Below are 18,690 nucleotides of genomic sequence, written 5' to 3' on the forward strand. Positions count from 1 at the left end.
TAGATCTCGGCAATTCAGGACAGCACTAAATAACTGGTGAAAATGTGCAAAAATAAGTCAAATGAAATTGCACATTAAGGTAATTTAAATGCATTGTGAACAGATTTGGGTAATTAGCTAATATATCAGATATTTGCACTGGTTTCATACCGGACGTGCTGCCAAGCTATAGGAGAGGCTAACTATGGTAACTACAGTATAGACTGTCTTGCTATCGGAGGAGCTAACTGCAGTAGCAACTGCACGGACTGTCGTGCCATAGGAGAGATTGAACAGTATCAACAAGAGGCTTTCATACTGTAGGAGAGACTACGGACAGCATCAACTGAAGACAGACATGCTACATGAGAGACTGTGAACAGTATCAACAGGAAACTATTGTGTTATAGGAAAGGCTAAACATTAACAACAAGAGACTATCGTACAATGGGAGAGACTATGGACAGTGTCAATGGGAGACTATTAAACTATAGGAGAGGCTAAGCAATAACAACCGGAGACTATCGTACAATGGGAGAGACCATGGACAGTGTCAGTACATTGCGTAATACAGTAGGAAAGGCTAAAAAAAGCAATAGCAACAGGGCGCACCATCTTGCAGTAGCAGAGGTCAATTTGCTGTTGCACAGGCCAGCTTGCTATAAAAGAGGACCCCTGCCACATAAACAACACATTAAGTGTGCTATCGCATTAAGGCAATTTTAATACGGAAATTGCATTTCCTCTTGCCCCAGGGGAGGTTTTTTTTTTTAGAGTGTGTGTTTCACGTGGCCTGCTCACACAGATGACGCTGTGCGTGAGGGATATTGAGAGCGAAGAGTCTCTGTGGCGAGAGTGTGTTTTAATCGCAGCCTCTGGGCCTGGATATGGTTAGGTTCGGAAAAATTATGGCGTGCGTGTGTGTGTGGGTGTGTGTCTGCGGTGTGTGTGTGTGTGTCTGCGATTTGTGTGTGTGTAGGTGTGTGTCTGTGGTATGTGTGTGGCTAATATAACATCACTAATATAACAAATTTGGGTTCTTTTCTGTGACTTACCCTTAACTCTGTTCCCAAATAAATGTGTGTCTGTGATGTCTGTCTGCGCCTGACTGTCTGTGTATGTGTGTGTGTGTCTGTCTGTGTCTGACTGTCTGTGTATGTGTCTGTGTGTGATGTCTGTTTGTGTCTGACTGTCTGTGTATGTGTGTGTGTGTTTGTCTGTGTTGCAGACGGCTGCTGGATGTCGTATTGCCATGGTGATGATGCAGTACAGTGTTATGGCCAATAACTACTGGCTGTTAGTGGAGGGGATCTACCTGCACAACCTGCTGGTCGTCACCGTCTTCACTGAGAGAAACTATTTCAACATCTACCTGTGCATCGGCTGGGGTCAGTGTGTGTATTTGTGTAAGAGTGTGTGTGCACACCTGCCTGTCTCTCTGTATATGTATGTGCATGTGTGTATGGGCTAATCTGGTGATGGTCTAGGGGTTAATTGAGAGACAAGGTTGGGTTAATCAGGGGACAGGGTTGGGTTAATCAGGAGACAGGGTTGGGTTAATCAGGGGAGAGGATTGGGTTAATCAGGTGACAGGGTTGGGTTAATCAGGAGACAGGGTTGTGTTAATCAGGGGATAGGTTTGGGTTAATCAGGGGACAGGTCGGGTTAATCAGGAGACAGGGTTGGGTTAATCAGGGGACAGGGTTGTGTTAATCAAAGGACAGGGTTGGGGTAATCAGGGAACAGGGCTGGGTTTATCAGGAGACAGGGTTGTGTTAATCAGGGGACAGGGTTGGGTTAATCACGGGACATGGTTGGGTTAATCAGGGGACAGGTTTGGGTTAATCCGGGGACAGGGTTGGGTTAATCAGGAGACAGGGTTGGGTTAATCACGGGACAGGGTTGGGTTAATCAGGAGACAGGGTTGGGTTAATCATGGGACAGGGTTGGGTTAATCAGGAGACAGGTTTGGGTTAATCACGGGACAGGTTTGGGTTAATCAGGGGACAGGGTTGGGTTAATCAGGAGACAGGATTGGGTTAATCAGGGGACAGGATTGGGTTAATCAGGGGACAGGGTTGGGTTAATCAGGGGACAGGGTTGGGTTATTCACGGGACAGGATTGGGTTAATCAGGGGACAGGGTTGGGTTAATCAGGAGACAGGATTGGGTTAATCAGGGGACAGGGTTGGGTTAATCAGGGGATAGGGTTGGGTTATTCACAGGACAGGGTTTGGTTAATCAGGAGACAGGGTTGGGTTAATCACCCAGGCTGGGCTGGGCTGTGTCTGACCCTCTCCTTTATCACTCAGGAGCCCCTCTGATGTTCGTGTTACCCTGGATCACTGCCAAGTACCTGTATGAGAACGAGGAGTAAGTACTGGCTCTCATTACATTAAGGCCATTTCAGCAGATGCTCTTATCTTTTTTTATGGGCAGCTGGATATATATTGAAGAAGGTTAAGTATGTTGCTCAAGGTTACAACAGTGGTATCCTTTCTGGGAATCAAACCTGCACAAGCCATTTTATCTATCATTATACTACACTGCCTCTCACATTCTTATACACTCCAAGGGGGTATATGTTGCCAATTAAAAAGGCATGAAAAAGTCGCTAAATAGGTACATACATTCATCACTGGGGTGATGCCCTATAGGTACATAAATGTGTACCCCTGGCCAACAAAACATAATTAATTTGTACCTTTTTTGCTTTAAAAGGTTCTTATTAGTACCCAAATTATTGAACATTATTGTATCTTCAGGGTACATTCGGGAAAAATGTACCTGTACACTGAGAGTGCACATGCTAAAGAAAAAGTGATAAGTCAAATATATGGAATGTTATGATCCTGTATAATATGTGACACATGCTCTTTCAATGGTAGGACCAAGGGTGAAAAAGTGTGATGTCCAGTCATTCTATGCTTGTCTCTCTTACACACACACACACACAAGGGACACAGGCTGCATTGTCTGCTCTTGTGAGGAGCAGACAAAGGGGTTGAAGGAGTCACACAGCCCTGTCTTTTCATGGCCTTTCAAACCACCCCCCCCCCCCCCCCCCCACCATTCCTCGGCCCCCCACTGCTGCCAGCACATAGGCAGTTAGAGATCACTGACAGAGCACCATCGCCTGGCTCGCGGCCCTTCTGTTCGGACATCCGCCGAGCACCGCGTTACAAACGATGCCGCGGGATGCCGCGTGCGTGTCCTGCCTTGTGTGGGATTAAAGCGCTTTAACTGTCACGGTCCCACCAGAGAGAGAGAGAGAAAAAAAACCAAAAACAAACGCCTCGCTTGCTCCGGCAAACCTTTCATGTCGAACTGGGCTTTGATGTTCCAGAAGTGCTAAAAGACAAGGCTGCATTTGTGCCGAGCTGCTGTAAGCCGCTGTCGAAGGTCTTTTAGCGCATGTGTGTGAGCTAGTGGCATCATCAAAGCCAATATTTCCACAGATTTCATGAGTCAATAATGGTTTGCATAAAAAGTAAACTCCTCACAGAATAACCTTTCCTGTAGTAAAGGATATCATGACATTGCAGGATATTTTAGTATTTAGTATTCCTTGGTATATGTTAGTGGTTAGGCGCTATATTTCTATACTATGAGTTGCTTATCCAGTTCTTTAGCTGGGTAGTTATAGAAGTAATTAATGTTATGAGCTTTTTCAGAGAGTACATTGGCAGGATCTCATCTGAGATTATTAAACCAATAATATTTGGCTTACAGCTTGTAGGACCAGATTTACTGAGCCTTTTGGGAATATTTCAGTTGCAGATACAGTATGACACATTCTTCCCCAGAGACATGCATCATATGGTGCACAGGGCTGGAATATTGGCTGAAGTCACAGAGGAGTCCAAGTAAAGTTGTTAAAAATAACAGAAACCTGAACAAGGGGTGGAAATCATAGTGTTTAAAAACATTAATTTATTAAATTAATCAATAGATGTAATGCGCAGCAGTGGGAAATGATTGAAATAACATGCCGAGCTGTAGCAACAGTAGTAAGTGCTTGAAGTTTAAAAAACATCAGATGTTTTAGTAGGCTAAATAATACGAATAAATGCATTGATAAGCTGGTGCACTAAATCGCATTTGTCCATCATGGAGAGAGCATGCCTTTTAACCAAAGATTGTTAGAAACAGAGCATACAGAGCATGCTCAAATTGCATTACTAAAACACAGGGCTACTGTGTGTTTGTTTTTATATCTTAATAGTTGATTTTGGCACATGTTGCAAGGTTTGAGGTTTGTGCACCTTTTGTCACTGACAGCATTACCGTACTCAAAAAATTGGCCAGAATGGACTCATATAAACTCTGTGAGAGTTGAATTAACACTGGACATTTTACTCTGTATACAATGCACAAAAAACGGGAGTTTTTTTTTTTTTTTTTTGAGCTGTGCCTGTTAAGCTCATATGCATATTTCATATGCAAAATTAAAATAGTAGACAGTACCATTTGCTGATTGTGCAATTAGCGGTAGCCTTACCAAATAAGACAGCAATTTCAGGTGAACCACAAACACACCCTCATCAGCACGCAATTTTCACTACAGGTTTTTATGTACATAAATTTGGCCCTTAGTTCCTTAACCACTACACCACGCTTACATTGCCACCTCACAAGCACACAGTCAAATTCACACCTGGTGGTATTTTAACTCTTATCAGTTCATATATGCCCAATGAGGATGAAATGGACTCTGCCGGAGTACGGTGTGATTTACTTTTCTGCCTTTTAGCGGACACTCTAATACGATGCAAACACCAGTGCAAAGACCAGGGATGGAAGAGCAGTAATTCCCTCAGAGGGGGAGAGAATAGTTCTTATAGAGAGACAGCAAAGTGGAGACAAAGTTACACAAACAAATGCAATGAGGCTCTCAGGCATGAAAAAAATAAAAAATGAAAAAATAAAAAAACCTCTCTAATAATCTCCAAATGTATAAAATAAAGAGATGGCAGCGCTCATTGAGATGTGAATGTCACTCTTTGTGAATTATTTTCTCTGAAAGGTCAGAGCTCTTCCAAGTGGACAAGCGTGCTCCTGCTGAATGCCAACCTTAGCGTGTGCCTCTGGAGAACTGGGTTCTCTTCTTTCAAAACCAAACTGTTCTTCTTCTTTTTAAAAAAAAAATCACCTTGAGTGGGCTGGAGCGCACCAAATATTCTCCTATGTGGTTTCTCCGAAAGTGCAGTTCTTGTGATGGCCATTCCTTGTGATGGCAGGTGCTGTGTCTCTTAGGGATTTCTCTCTGGAGAAGAATGACAGATGCATCTCTATCACTTCTCCATAGTTAGACTCACTAACAGGACAGGCAAAGGAATGAAAAATTGAAACCCGCTAAAACATTTCACAGCAGCCTAGCCCGTGCAGCCTTGTCTCATAATTGACAGGTACGGGGGACTGTGTCTCATATAATATTTATGCTCAGTCATGCAGGGTTTGAACAGAAAGGGCCTTCACTACGAGATAAACAAAATGATTAAAGGTTTCGAATGCCAGGTTTCCTGGTGGCCTAGCAGACCCTGTGCCCGCCCACCCCCACAGCATTACATTACAATTACTTAGCAGACACTCTTATGCAGAACTCTCCGGAATAAAAATGAGACCAAGGCACAGAGGCCTATCAATAATAAATAAGTGAAATGTTAGCCTGACAAACAACTTATTTGTTTCGTACCTAAAGAAAGTTCTGTTAGACAGGTAACCTGTATTTATACCGCTATAGCTATAACGTCAGTCAAAGGAAAATCCAGAGAAAGAGAAAAAGAGTGGTTATCTGGAGGGGTTAAACGGGTGCCGTGGAGCATGTTGAGTCTTCAGTCTGCTTCGGAAAATCCTCAGACACTTCCACCCCTCACACCACCCACCGCCGCCTCCTGTGGCTTCCTAACCTTTACTCAGGAAAGCAAAACATCAGAAGCTGCTGATGGGGGTAAAAAAAGAACGAAAAACAAGTCTTCTGAGTGTTTTTTGTGCTTCTGTTTTGGACAACGATTCAGGCGTTCTCCTGCATTCGTCGTGGCTGAGCGACGCAACCTTGTGTGAAGCCAGGGTTTCTTCCGGCAGGGCCTTCTGATGTTCGTTTTTTAAATGAAGGGACACGGACCCCCTTGGTGATGGGACCCCCTCGGGTGCCTGGTTTTTACCCCAAAATGTGTAAAAGCACCGATCCGTTCATCCCTCCACACAGTCACAGGGGTCCAGACAGGGCTCTGTTCAGCTCCAGAGCGGTCAAGGGTGTGGACTGTCCCGGCGAGAGTAACGGCTCCAGACCCCTTAGCGGCCTTAGTGGTGAGGATCAATGGGAACTCACGGTATGCCCCTCAGCCCGCCACTCTTACCATGGAGCCGTTCAGTAGCGTTCTGATGCTGCTGCTCTCTGCTGCTCACAACCCCCAAGACAGGAAATGACACGCGCAGTCCGCCCTATGCCCTGTTCACTTGGGCCACTCTGAAGAGGCTGCCCGCTTGCATGGGCCACATCCGGTAACATTCTGTCCTGCCCTCTTACAGTTTGTCCATTATGAATTAGGCGACCCCCTCTGATGTTCCGCCACCGTGGGCAAACAGCTCCCTGCTGGACGCCTGACAGGAAAATGCTGAATTCTGGGATGGGTTTGTTCCGCCAGTCGCGACCAAGACCCGTCTCACCAGGCGCAGCCAAACAGAACCCGCTCACCTGCAGGGCGAACAGATTCAGAGCACGCACTCTGTCCTCATTTCCGCTGTTTTTAAATTGCAGAATGAAATGAGCTGGGTGTCATCGGGGGTATAATTTCGCTCATTTTTAAAAACGGTTCTCTCGCCTCCATGTGAAATTGTTTGAGCCTCTGGAAAAAAAAAAAGTGTGCAAGGTGGAGGAATTTGATTAGGAGGAGGCATCAGCTGTGCTTCACGTGGCTCGGGAGGGACGGCCGCTGACCGGATGCATGGTGCTGGTCGTTAACGGCAGCAGCGGGGGAGGCGGAGGTGCGAAGGGGTGGAGGGTGGAGATCAGAGATGATGTAGGCCAGCGGAGCTCGGAAGGTTGAATTCATCACAGCTCATTTCTGCGACCACCTTACTGGCGAGATGTCAGCTGTGTCTTCATATGAGGGCTCCGGACTGGGCTCGACCGTGCGTCACGCCCAACGCGGTGCGGAAATAGGTGTGCGGAAAGCTCTAAACATGGACATTGCTATTCCCACACATCCACGCCAGGCAGACTTGTGTGTGTGTGTGTGTGTGTGTGGCACGTCTCACACACACAGTACTTACGCACAACTGAATATTCTGCCCTAGGCTAAAACAGCAGTCTCAGGTTCTTTAAAACAATTTACTCCACCACCGTGCATATGCAGTATGTGGAAAATGTGGATTGAAAGTCTGAGAACACTACCAAGTCCTGGTTGCCTTCATTATTCATCAAGGAATAATGCAATTATGAAACTCTGAATTACAATTCAGTTAGCTTCTTTCCAGATATAAATATAGTATAGAGAGATGATGAATTGCACTTCTTATTCAATAATGCATTATTGAGAACAAGGGGATCTTATTAGGATGGCATTCCCATCACAGACACCGGCCCTAAACCCAATGGAACATCTATGAGAGCAGTTGACGAGGGAAAAGTCCAAACATCAAGTATCTCTTTCTATTTCTCTCTCTCTCTCTCTCTCTCTCCTCTTAGGTGCTGGGAGAGGAACATCAACATGGGCTACTGGTGGATCATTCGCTCGCCTATCCTTTTCGCCGTGCTGGTGAGTACTGTACCAATTCTTTCTCTCTCTCTCTCTCTCTCTCTCTCTCCTCTCTGAAAACAAGACCTTTATGTGCAACCAAACATCTCTGTGTACAGCAGAACCCCTTTGGAATTGAGCTGAATAGTTTGACTCGCTTCCAGGTCCCTCTAGAGTACAGCAGAACTCTCTAGAAAAGAACAGAACTCTCTGGAGTACAGCAAAAATCTACAGTGAAGAAGAGCTCTCTAGAATAGAGCGGAACTCTTTAGAGTACAGGGGAACTCTTTAGATTGGAGCGGAACTCTCTAGAGTAGAGCACGCTCTAGAGTAGAGCGGAACTCTCTAGAGTAGAGCGCTCGCTAGAGTACATTGGAACTCTTTAGAGTACAGCAGATCTCTCTAGTGTAGAGTGGAACTCTCTAGAGTGGAGCAGGACTTCACGGTGTGTGGCACAGATAAAGGCATCCCCTTAAGGTGCAAATGTTCTGCTCAATGTCTCACAGAATTCCTCATATATACAACAGCAAGCTGACTAAAGACACAGGGATCTTTCTCTGTGTGATTTCAACACTTGTAAGGGAGCAGATCTCTGGTATGGCTCTGATGTTATTTTACCTGTGGGCTGGAGTGCCACACCCTCGTTTCGCTCTGCCATCCCACCTTGACTCGTGAAGCTCATCGCTCCTTTTCTACAACAGCCATGCAGGCCACGATTATGCCGCTAAGCTGGCAGTGTATTTAGGAAGAGGCAGTCTCTCATGGTGGAAATAGAGCTAGGATTTACGCCAGGTTGTTTTGAGCCGCTGGTTCCCAGCAGGGACAGTGTTGAACTCCACTGCTCATTGGGCCTAGGCTAATGCCCATATGTGCACATTGAAATCATGGTGTGAGGTATGGAATTCACTGTGCATGAGGGTGCCTGCCAGACACACACAACATTTTACACAAAATTTTACACATCATTTTACATTTCAACAGATGCTTTCATCCGGGGCAATTTACCCCGCTTACATTCCTTGTGCGTACAATCCATTTGTACGGCTGTATGTTTTACTGAAGCATTTAGTTTTAAGTGCCTTCCCCAAGGGCACGATGGCAGAGTGTCAGGCCCAGATTCCCTAACCATTATGCTGTTCTGGCACCGCACACAAAGACCATAATGTATGAAGTGAGGATGCTGGACACGTTCCCTGTCGGAGTGCGGTGTAGAGCAAGGCTGTCAAACTCCAGACCTGGAGGGCAGCGGTGTCTGCAGGTATCTGTGGTTTTCTTTCACAGCAGCATGGTCCTGAAAACAAGGTGTGAGGTCTCTTTAGCCAATCGATGACTTAAATGAATTGCTCGTGTTGTGAGAGGCCAAAGTCCAGCGGCTGCCACAGCCCTTCAGGGCTGGAGTTTGACGCCCCTGGTGTGACGATTCTAGGTGGGGGGGAGCCCGGTGTTTTCCCCACAGCCGAAAAGGGGGGCGGGGGGGGAGTCTGTGAGAATCTACCGTGCCGCCACCCCCTAGGTCTCCCATCATGCCTGCATCTGAACAGAGCGCAGCCATGGATAGCCATCGGGAATTAGTCGTAAAAGTCTTCCCTGCGGGAGGTAAAGGGGGTGGGGCTACATGGCAACTTCCAGTGGCTTCCCGCGCTGCTGTCCAACTTCCTGTGTAGCTGTGAGAACTGCACAGATTTTCACAGTTGACTTACCAGGGATGGAGGGTAATGGGGGGGGTGGTGGTTCAGTTTTTCTGGTTGGGTCCCTAGAGGGCGTTTAATCGTTTGTTAACGGGACAGACAGCGGGGACTGCCATCAGAGTCACTGCCTGAAGAAAATAAAACACTGATAAAGCTGAGACCGTATTCATTACAGTCCTTTTCCATGCAATAAACATTTAACACACACACACACACTCACACACATGCGCATGCACTCACACATGCACAAGCACATACACATATGCGACACACACAGGCACATGTACAGATACAGCCTGGGAGCTCTTACTCTAACATACACAAATGCACATGTGCATGTGTTCTGGAAGAAGAAAATTCCCTCACACACACTCATATGCATGCATGCACACACACACGCAAACACACACATTGGTTGAAGGTCCTCACTACGTAAATTGGGGACGTCCCACCAAAGATGGTTCCCTTTACAAAGCCGCTGGTCTGCTGAGTCATCTGTGCCTCCCTCTCTCCTCTCCTTCCCACAGGTCAACTTCTTCATCTTCATCCGCATCATTAAGATCCTCATGTCCAAGCTGAAGGCCCACCAGATGAGATACACGGATTACAAGTTCCGGTAGGGGGCGCTGCTCTGGGGGGGAATCTACAGTGCACTGTTGCCATGGGGGTGAATTTAGTTAGTTGGTTAGAGCTGGCGTAAGCAATCACAGTAGTATTCTTCTAATCTTGTTCCTCTGTCCATCTGTCCCTCACGCACCCTCTCACTTATTCCCTCTACCTTTTTCCTCTCTCTCCCCCAACAACCTTTGTCTTTCAGTTCAATTAAATAATGCTTTATTGGCATGACTTGTAATATATTATCTCTCCCTCTCTCTCTCTCTCTCTAGACTGGCTAAGTCCACTCTCACTCTGATTCCTCTGTTGGGGATCCATGTGGTGCTGTTCATCTTTGTGACGGATGACCACACCCCAAACGGATCCCTGCGCCTCATCAAGCTCTTCTACAACCTCTTCTTCAACTCCTTCCAGGTCAGAGGTCACCCACACATAATGCCCATACACACACTAGAACGTTTTAACTATGAAGCCAACACAACTCTGTCATAAACACGATAGCTTATGACAACTATGTCACAGGTGTTTTCTGGTGTTATAAAAATAGTTTTGAAATAACTGGTACAAAAGTACTGCCATGACATCCGTCATAAGGTATAATGCTTTCATGACTGGTTATGACAGGTGTTATAACATGTGTATGATAGTGTTATGTAGGCTTTTTTTAATCAAAATTTCTCTGCTTCCAGGGTCTGCTGGTGGCCATCCTGTACTGCTTTGTTAACAAGGAGGTGAGTCTCCTTTGTCTTTGTCCAAATCCCACTGCACAGAAACTGTTCTGGGCTCATATGGTCACAGATATCTTCCTGGACGTTTGCAGTTTTACATTCAAATGAGCATGGTTCTTCCATTGAGTAATTAACATTCAGATGTTTGCAATGTTATACCCATTGAAGAACGAGAAATACTTCTACTACTACTGCTACTTCTACTACTGCTTCTACTTTACAGCTACTAATGCTAATAATAATAATAATAATAATAATAATAATACGTATTATTATTATTATTATTATTATTATTATTATTATTATTATTTTCCACCAGAGCAAAATCCACAGGATCTCATTTCGTGGGCTTAATGGTGGTGTAGGTGTACACACACACACACACACACACACACATATATATATATATATATATATATATATATATATATATACACACAGACCGAGAGAGAGAGACAGAGAGCGATTTTTATACAGAAAATATGTGAAAGGGCCTTTGGTTAAGAATAAATCACACTCAAATGCACAAAACAATTAATTTTGTAAGTCACTCTACCCTTGTAAAGCCTCTGATGTTTACGTAAGCCTTAGCAGGCATTAAGGGTAGCTAGCAGGGTGCAATGCTATTACCTCCAACATGTAATTACAGAAGCACTGTGTTGCCTGCCATTTCTGTGCCCACGGGGTTATCATTTTGGACTGGCTGTCAGTGTCATTCCAGTTTAATTTCAGTTTAATGTGTGTGTGACTGAAATAAGTACTTTTCCGTCTGTTCACTTTCCTTGGTTTAATTTCCTCCGGCAGACATGGAAATTCTAGACTAAATTTCAGGAAGAAATGATGCTCAGTAAATTTACATTGAATTGATACCAATTCAAATTCCTCCCACTTCCACTCTCTCTCACCCTCTTCCTCTCTGTGTCCTCCTCTCTCTGTCCCTTCGTTTATCTCTATTTCTCCCCTCGTTCTTTCTTTCCCATTCTCTCTCGGTATCTCTCTCACCTTCTTTTTTCTTCCCCCTCTCTCTCCTTGTCTCTTTCTGTACCACTCTGTCCCCACTCTCCCTCTCTCTCTCCCCTCTCCCCCCGTCCCTCTCTCTCTCACTCTCTCTCCCCTCTCCCCCCCCTCCTCTCTCTCCACTCTCTCCCCCCTCTCTGTCCCTCTCTCTCTGTTTCTCTCTCTCTCTGTCTCTCTCTCCCTCTCTCTCCCCTCTCTCCCCCTCTGTCCCTCTCTCTCTTTCTCTCTCTCTGCAGGTTCAGTCAGAGATGCTGAAGCGGTGGAGGAGGTGGAAGTTGGGGAAGGACATTGAGGAGGAGTACAGACACACCCACAGCCAGACGCCCCACATCAAGAGCGGCAGCGTGGCAGTGCCTGCCCCCGACCCTGACCCCGATCCCGACCCCCCTGACCTGTCGGAGCCGCCGGACCACGCGTCGTCCGCCAACGGCGACGCGCCCGACGAGAACCACAAGCTGGTGGCCGCCTGCCGCAACGGCACCGGCAAGGCCGTGCCCCGCCTGCCCTTCCCCAACCCGCCACCGGAGGGAGCCAGCAACTGCAGCGCCTTCGCCGAGAACATCCGCCTGGAGGACTGGGCGCAGTGCCTCCAGAGCCCTGCGGGGGGCGCCGAGAGCAATTTTTGAGAGGGCTCTGTTCACCCCGGGGGAAAAAGGAAAGAGGAACCAGCTGCTCCACCTCCACCCCTCGCCATCCCACCCCCCCCCTCCCCACTCTCACCTGCTCCAGGCCCCACCCTTGGTCTACGGGGCCCGACGGTGGCAGTCGTGGACTAGTGGTCTGAGCTGGGACGGAACGGGCTCGCAGTCCGTGATGCCGTACCTGGTCAGTGAAGACGCTGGTGCTCAGTTGCGCGGTGGTTGGCTGGACCTTTTTGGACTGTTTCAGCGCAGACATTCTGGAGCTGATGCTCGCTCGCCTGGCACACATCGAACCCAACTCTACAGTCGGCAGGGTGTAATGCAAACCTCAACCGGGAGGAAGAGACACGGTCTAAGACTTCCCGTCCCATCTACTTAGTGTGTCAAAAGGGGGGTGTATGTCTCGGTGGACATATATTCACATGCACACACACACACTCAAATGCATACACATTACTCCTTTCTGTACCTGAATCAGTGACCTGCGCATCCAATCATAGTTCAGAGTCGGCCCGGCAGCAGGCACACGCCTCGCCCCTCCAGCCCAGTCCTGCACGGTCTCACACTGTCTCACGTGGTCCCCCACGGTCTGGCATTTCGATCGCGGTGTTTCGGGGAACCTCAGAGAGTCACAGCGCAGAGCTGAGAAGCAGGCAGGCAAAGAAACGGCTGTGGTCATAGGATGATTCATGTCCGTGCCGTTTGTCCCTATCTCCTGTGGCATCTCACCGCTCTAGGCCCACATATGGAAGAACAGGGAACCCAGCTCTTAAAAATATCGCAAGACAGTCCTGTATGTGTACGGTAATGAGGTTTTGGACAGATCCTATCGCTGAAATTCTTTTTATCATTGTTTATAATTTATAGGGCATTGTATGAAGTGGGGAAAGTACAGTTGGCTGGGGGAGAGTAGAGTGAAATAGATCTTCCCTCTGATCTGAGCTGGCACTGAATTCCTGCTTTGCTCCGCAGCGAAACTGTCATCAGCTCTGAGTCTGGAGCAGTGGCCGGGATTCAATGAACGTTTGTCCATAACTTTGTCCATAAACTCTGACTAATTGCGAGTGAAAATTTTAGGACGAATGTGGATTGAATTCCGGCCAAAGCCTCTGATTCGGTGCTGAGCGCGGTTCAGTGAGCTGAAGCTGACTCTCGCGGTGTGAGTTTGTGCAGAATTGCAGTGCTTGCGTTTACTTGAAAGTAAAAGCTAAGGGGGAACGTTGATTGAATCGCAGCCTTTGGCTTGGAGAACAGAAGTTGGGGGGGGTGGGGGCTGCGCTCCCAAATCCCCCTGGAGGGGGAATCAGTCATCCGAATTTCAGCACAAACTCATATCTAGAGTGCTTTTGTATTCTTAAAAATGTGTAACACCCATGTATACAGTGCAGTTTGTATGTGTTTGGACAGTGACACATTTTTGTTGTATGTTTTGGCTCTGTACTCCAGCACATTGGCAATATGTTGCAAAATGTATTTGAAATGACAGTTTGCCCCTAACCCAAACACAGCGCGGACTGGACGTGTGGGTGCAGATCTGTCCACGCAGCCCTGACAGAAACAAGCACATTTTCCCCGTGGCATGGATGGCTTCGCCCCGTGGCATAGATGATCGGATGGCTCGGGCACGTGTTCCGCTGTCGTGACCGCGTTGCCATGATGATATGCGGTCTGGATCTGTAGCAGGCCGAGGCTCGCGCCTGCTCACCGCTCGGCCCTCAGTTAGAGACCCTCGACCCAACAGGAATCAAAGTGTCATCGCAACTGTGTGAGGCGTGTACCAGACCAGATACGACCCTTACCCATTCATACTCAGGCCGTTACAAGCGCTCACACATTTACACAAAAAACACATGTTTACACATACGCTTGTCGCTCACAATCTTGTGGCTACTGCCAGGTATTTCCACCGCACTCTCAAGGAAGACTTAAGCTTCTTCTCCAGGACTACACTTGCCGCAGAGCTGCGGAGAAGAACTAAAAAACAGTCTGAATACTTTGCCTTGGAGACCAATCACAGTGCCTGTTAATCACAGGGCTGGGCACGGAGACCAATCACAGTGGCTGTTACTCATGCAACTGGGCAGGGAAACCAATCACCTTGGTTTTTTCCTGCCAAGGTGGCTACTGTCCACCGGCTAGACCTTCATTAAGATATGGCAGTGCATGGAGCATACACAGGCATGATCAAAATGCAAAACCTTATCTGTGCGCATGCTGTACATGCACCGGCAGGATTCAATCAGAGCGGTATAGGCAGCCAACACTGCCTCGTGCTCCATAATACAATGTTTGATTAAACGTGGATTTCCATGTGGGAGAAGAGGGGGTGCACTGTAGCCCCCCTGTACTCAGCGAAAATGGCGGAAATCTTGCCTGCTCATTGCCATTCTTCAGCTTTCAGGTGTTTTCTCCCCTTCCTCAGTGTTGAAAACAAGACTGACAAATGACAATGTAAGCCTATTTGCACAATGTTAATTTAAAAGGTGTACATGGTAAATATGTAGATATGTGTATATGCAGATATAAGAGACTTGTTTTGCGTCTTGTTTTTTTTTGTTTTGTTTTTTTGGTGTGCGCTCTGAAACGAAGGCCAGTTGCATGCATCCGCCCTGAGGAGCTGGCTTGTGTGTTTGACTTAATCGCCTGTCCTCTCCCACAGGCTGAGGGTGTTATTCACACAGTGGAGGCACATTCATCTGCAGAGTGTGTGTGTGTGTGTGTGTGTGTGTGTGCGTGAGAGAGAGAGAGAGAGAGAGAGAGAGAGAGTGTGGGTGTGCATGCTCCTCCCTCTGTCTCACACACAGGCACACACACATAGTCAGAACAGATCAAATTCTCATTTTTTTGGTGAGAGATTTATTATTTTTTGGCACTGTGACCGTCTCTTTCTCCGTACAGCAGGTGAGACCTTTATCTGAAAAACATGGGTGTGGTTTAGAAGATGCAAGAGGCCAGAGGTTGGGAGGGGGACCACATGTGATTTACAGGGGGGACCCCTGGAACACCTACCCCCCTCTAAGGGAGACAGGGGTGGTTGGGAGGGGGGGGGGGGTGGTGGATAATAAAAATACATCATCTCCCCTGTTTCTTTACTCCCCAATTCAGATCAAGCAGCTGTATCCATACCTCCCCCCCTCCCCCCATTGCTAATGTCCGTCAACTCAGGAGGGTGTAGCTGAAGTTCAGGAGGGTGCAGCTTGCAGCTGAAGTTCAGGAGGGTGCAGCTGAAGTTCAGGAGGGTGTAACTGAAGTTCAGGAGGGTGTGGCTGATGTTCAGGAGGGTGCAGCTGAAGTTCAGGAGGGTGTAACTGAAGTTCAGGAGGGTGTGGCTGATATTCAGGAGGGTGTAACTGAAGTTCAGGAGGGTGTAACTGAAGTTCAGGAGGGTGCAGCTGAAGTTCAGGAGGGTGCAGCTGAAGTTCAGGAGGGTGTAACTGAAGTTCAGGAGGGTGCAGCTGAAGTTCAGGAGGGTGTAACTGAAGTTCAGGAGGGTGTATTTGAATGCAGCCAGCTGCCGCTTCTTTATGCTCTGCAGTCTCTCCAGCTGAGCTGTGCAGCTGCTGCACCTGGAGGACTGTCCAAACCAATGCAGCCTACGTAGGCACACACCTGGTGTTTGGCCAATCAGAGGAGGCACTGTTGTATAGCGAGACACGGAGCTCTGCTTACCAAAAATCCTCTGTCGCCGGGTGACGCCACAGCCAATTACGCGTTGCCCTGCGGGATTTTCAACGTTCGCCGACACTGGCACGGTCAGGAGCTCATTAGAACAGCATCTCTGCGTGAAGAGTCAGTGCTTTAGACAAGCACACCATCCACGAGCCCGTGGTGAACCTTAACTTCATCAACATTGCAGAGAACCAAAGATTCAGACCACTTCATTACCTCCATTTTGTGCTTACACTGTCAGTGGAGATGCTTATTAAATTGTTTTATTTTGGTTTGGGGGTGGGTGCATTTTACAGTTTTTTTTTTTTCTTTTCAAATGTCAATTACCCCAACTCCTTCCGCTGCGGGGTAGGTGGCTGACGATGGTGGTAACCGGGAGAAACTCAGATGCCATACATCGACATGAACCGCCACAAAGAAGTCTATCCTGTTACACAAACTGGACATCAACGCACAGTACCAGTGGACTTGAACCTGTGCCAAAGTGTTTTTGCGACAAATACTGTAATGTACGTCCATATAATATAAACCAGAAGCCCCTCCCTTTAACTTACACACCCTCTGCCCCCCCACCCCCCCCAGCGAGGAATTACGTCTGCTTAGCCTCCAGTTAAAACATCATTCGGGGGTGGTGGTGGTGGTGGTAGAGGGTGATGTGTTGGTCTAAAGGATGGCGTATGTGCCATTGGTAAGCATGGCATGATCACTGAAACCAAGAGATTTAGTATTCAAGAGCCTCGAAATGCGTGGAGCTTTCACAAGCTTTTCATCAGTCGCTCGCTGATTTCAACCAAATGTTCTTTCTGCAAAAAACATTTTGATTGGTTGAAACAAGTGAATGATTGACAGTGACGCACTAGGCGGTTCATGAAGCCTCACCCCCCCCCCCCCCCCCATCGCTACTAGTCACGACGTACTGCTGAGTAATTATTCCACTTTTTAAAAATAAATCTTGACTGCTACAGGGGACAATAGGAATTCATGGCACTGCTGAGAGCACCTATGCCGGAAGGGTTAGGCAAATTAGCCAGTCCTCTGACATTATACAATAAGATCCGCCCCCCTCGCTGGAGTTCCCATACTGTTCCCTGAATTGGCTATTTTATAACGTCCATTATGTCAGGGGGGAAGGGGGGGCTGTTTCGCTCAACAACAGGACTGGTTGTAACAACCCCCGCCTTTCCCTCCATTGGCTGTTTTTTGACTCCCGTTTTACATGTATTTGAATGGGGAGGGGGGGGGCGCTCCATACAATGCTGGCACTGGAGTGTACATATTCTATCTGAATGTATCCTCATGTTACAATTTCTGAAAGAAGAAACAAAACAAAAAAAAAGAAAGAAAAAGAAACATTGAAATGTGCCATTGTTTTATCTCACTGTTTTTTTGGTTAGGTCGTCGTAGTTTTGTATGTTTTGTACGTTCGTCAGACCTCCTCCGAGTCCCGGGAAGGACTTCCTGCTTGTGTGTATATACAACAATAAAATCTGTTTTGTGCTCTGTTTGCTGCTGAATGTGATTTTAATATTATATATATATATATATATAGCATTGACAAATATAGCTAATAATAAAAATACAGTATATGAAAGTATGCATAATATGTGGTCTCTATCATGTTGGTTCATATCAGAAAGCATGAAAAATTCATCATCACACACTAATATGAAGGAAATTCTGAATTTGCTCTTAAAATTATGTTTTTATAGGTCATGGTTTGTACTACTGTCTTCTAGACCAGTTTTTTAAATTGACAAAATGATGTACGAAGGTACGTAATAATGGCTTGTGTGAGCCAAATCAAGGCAGCTGCATTTTTACTATGAGTAACTACACTTCGTAATGACTTGTCAGTAAAAGACTAGCATGAAGCAAACTGGTGAGAAACAGAGGCTTCTTAAACAACAGTGGTGGTTTTCGAGCTTCCAATCACTGCTGTCAATCACCGACTAAGTGAACCAATCTAAGGCCTTTCATCTCCATGGCAAGAACTGCAATTGGTTCAAAGGCGTGGCATTATGCACAGAATGTTCTGGAATTCTGTGCGTAATGCGGCCTCATTCTCCCTTATAGATCTATAGACGTTCTTCAGGGCCCCCCGAGGCTGTAGATGGCCCAGAAGGCATTAGGCAGAATGACACAAGGGGAAAAAAAACACAAAAATTTGCGGCATGCATTTTATCACATGCGTGTGTCGACGTCCTACTGTAAGTGCATGAAATTACTCACAAACAGCACAAATGACATATCTTATGCATTTTCATCCATGTGGAATATATCTTGAGATGCCTTATGTAAAATTCTGTAACTTAGTTTTATCCTTTTTGTATTTTAAATTTTTTACTTTTTCTTGAGAAGCAGGAGGAGAAATGGCGAACGACCCTTTTAAGCTCACCTGCAGGGGCGTTTTTCTTCAGAGGGACGTTTTTGGGGTGTGAGTCACCGCTGGGGATGGAGTTTGGCGCGGCATTAGTTAGCACCTCGAACCACCGCATCCCACGCTGCGTACCTCGGTTGCTATGAGCCCGGGTATGACCCCGCAAAGTTATGTTCGATTCCCCGCTGAGGCATTGCTTTTGTTCCTTCCAGCAGTGACATTTCACTGGAATTAGAT

The 18,690-nt window shown here is 46.8% G+C and overlaps 1 protein-coding gene across 2 annotated transcripts in view; it reads left to right on the top strand.

Moving 5' to 3' along the window:
• LOC135248650 (glucagon receptor-like) overlaps positions 1-17,576 on the top strand; it is a 72,953-nt gene extending 55,377 nt beyond the window's left edge. For both annotated transcript variants that reach the window (XM_064323471.1, XM_064323470.1), the window contains exons 8-14: positions 1,208-1,367; positions 2,292-2,352; positions 7,670-7,739; positions 9,934-10,022; positions 10,294-10,435; positions 10,711-10,752; positions 12,003-17,576. In XM_064323471.1, the coding sequence (XP_064179541.1) occupies positions 1,208-1,367; positions 2,292-2,352; positions 7,670-7,739; positions 9,934-10,022; positions 10,294-10,435; positions 10,711-10,752; positions 12,003-12,392 (954 nt within the window). In that variant the 3' untranslated portion in view covers positions 12,393-17,576. The remainder of the gene's footprint in view (positions 1-1,207; positions 1,368-2,291; positions 2,353-7,669; positions 7,740-9,933; positions 10,023-10,293; positions 10,436-10,710; positions 10,753-12,002) is intronic.
• The last annotated feature ends 1,114 nt before the right edge of the window (positions 17,577-18,690 follow it).

The sequence above is a fragment of the Anguilla rostrata genome, chromosome 2 (assembly GCF_018555375.3).
Source record: "Anguilla rostrata isolate EN2019 chromosome 2, ASM1855537v3, whole genome shotgun sequence".
NCBI lineage: Eukaryota > Metazoa > Chordata > Actinopteri > Anguilliformes > Anguillidae > Anguilla > Anguilla rostrata.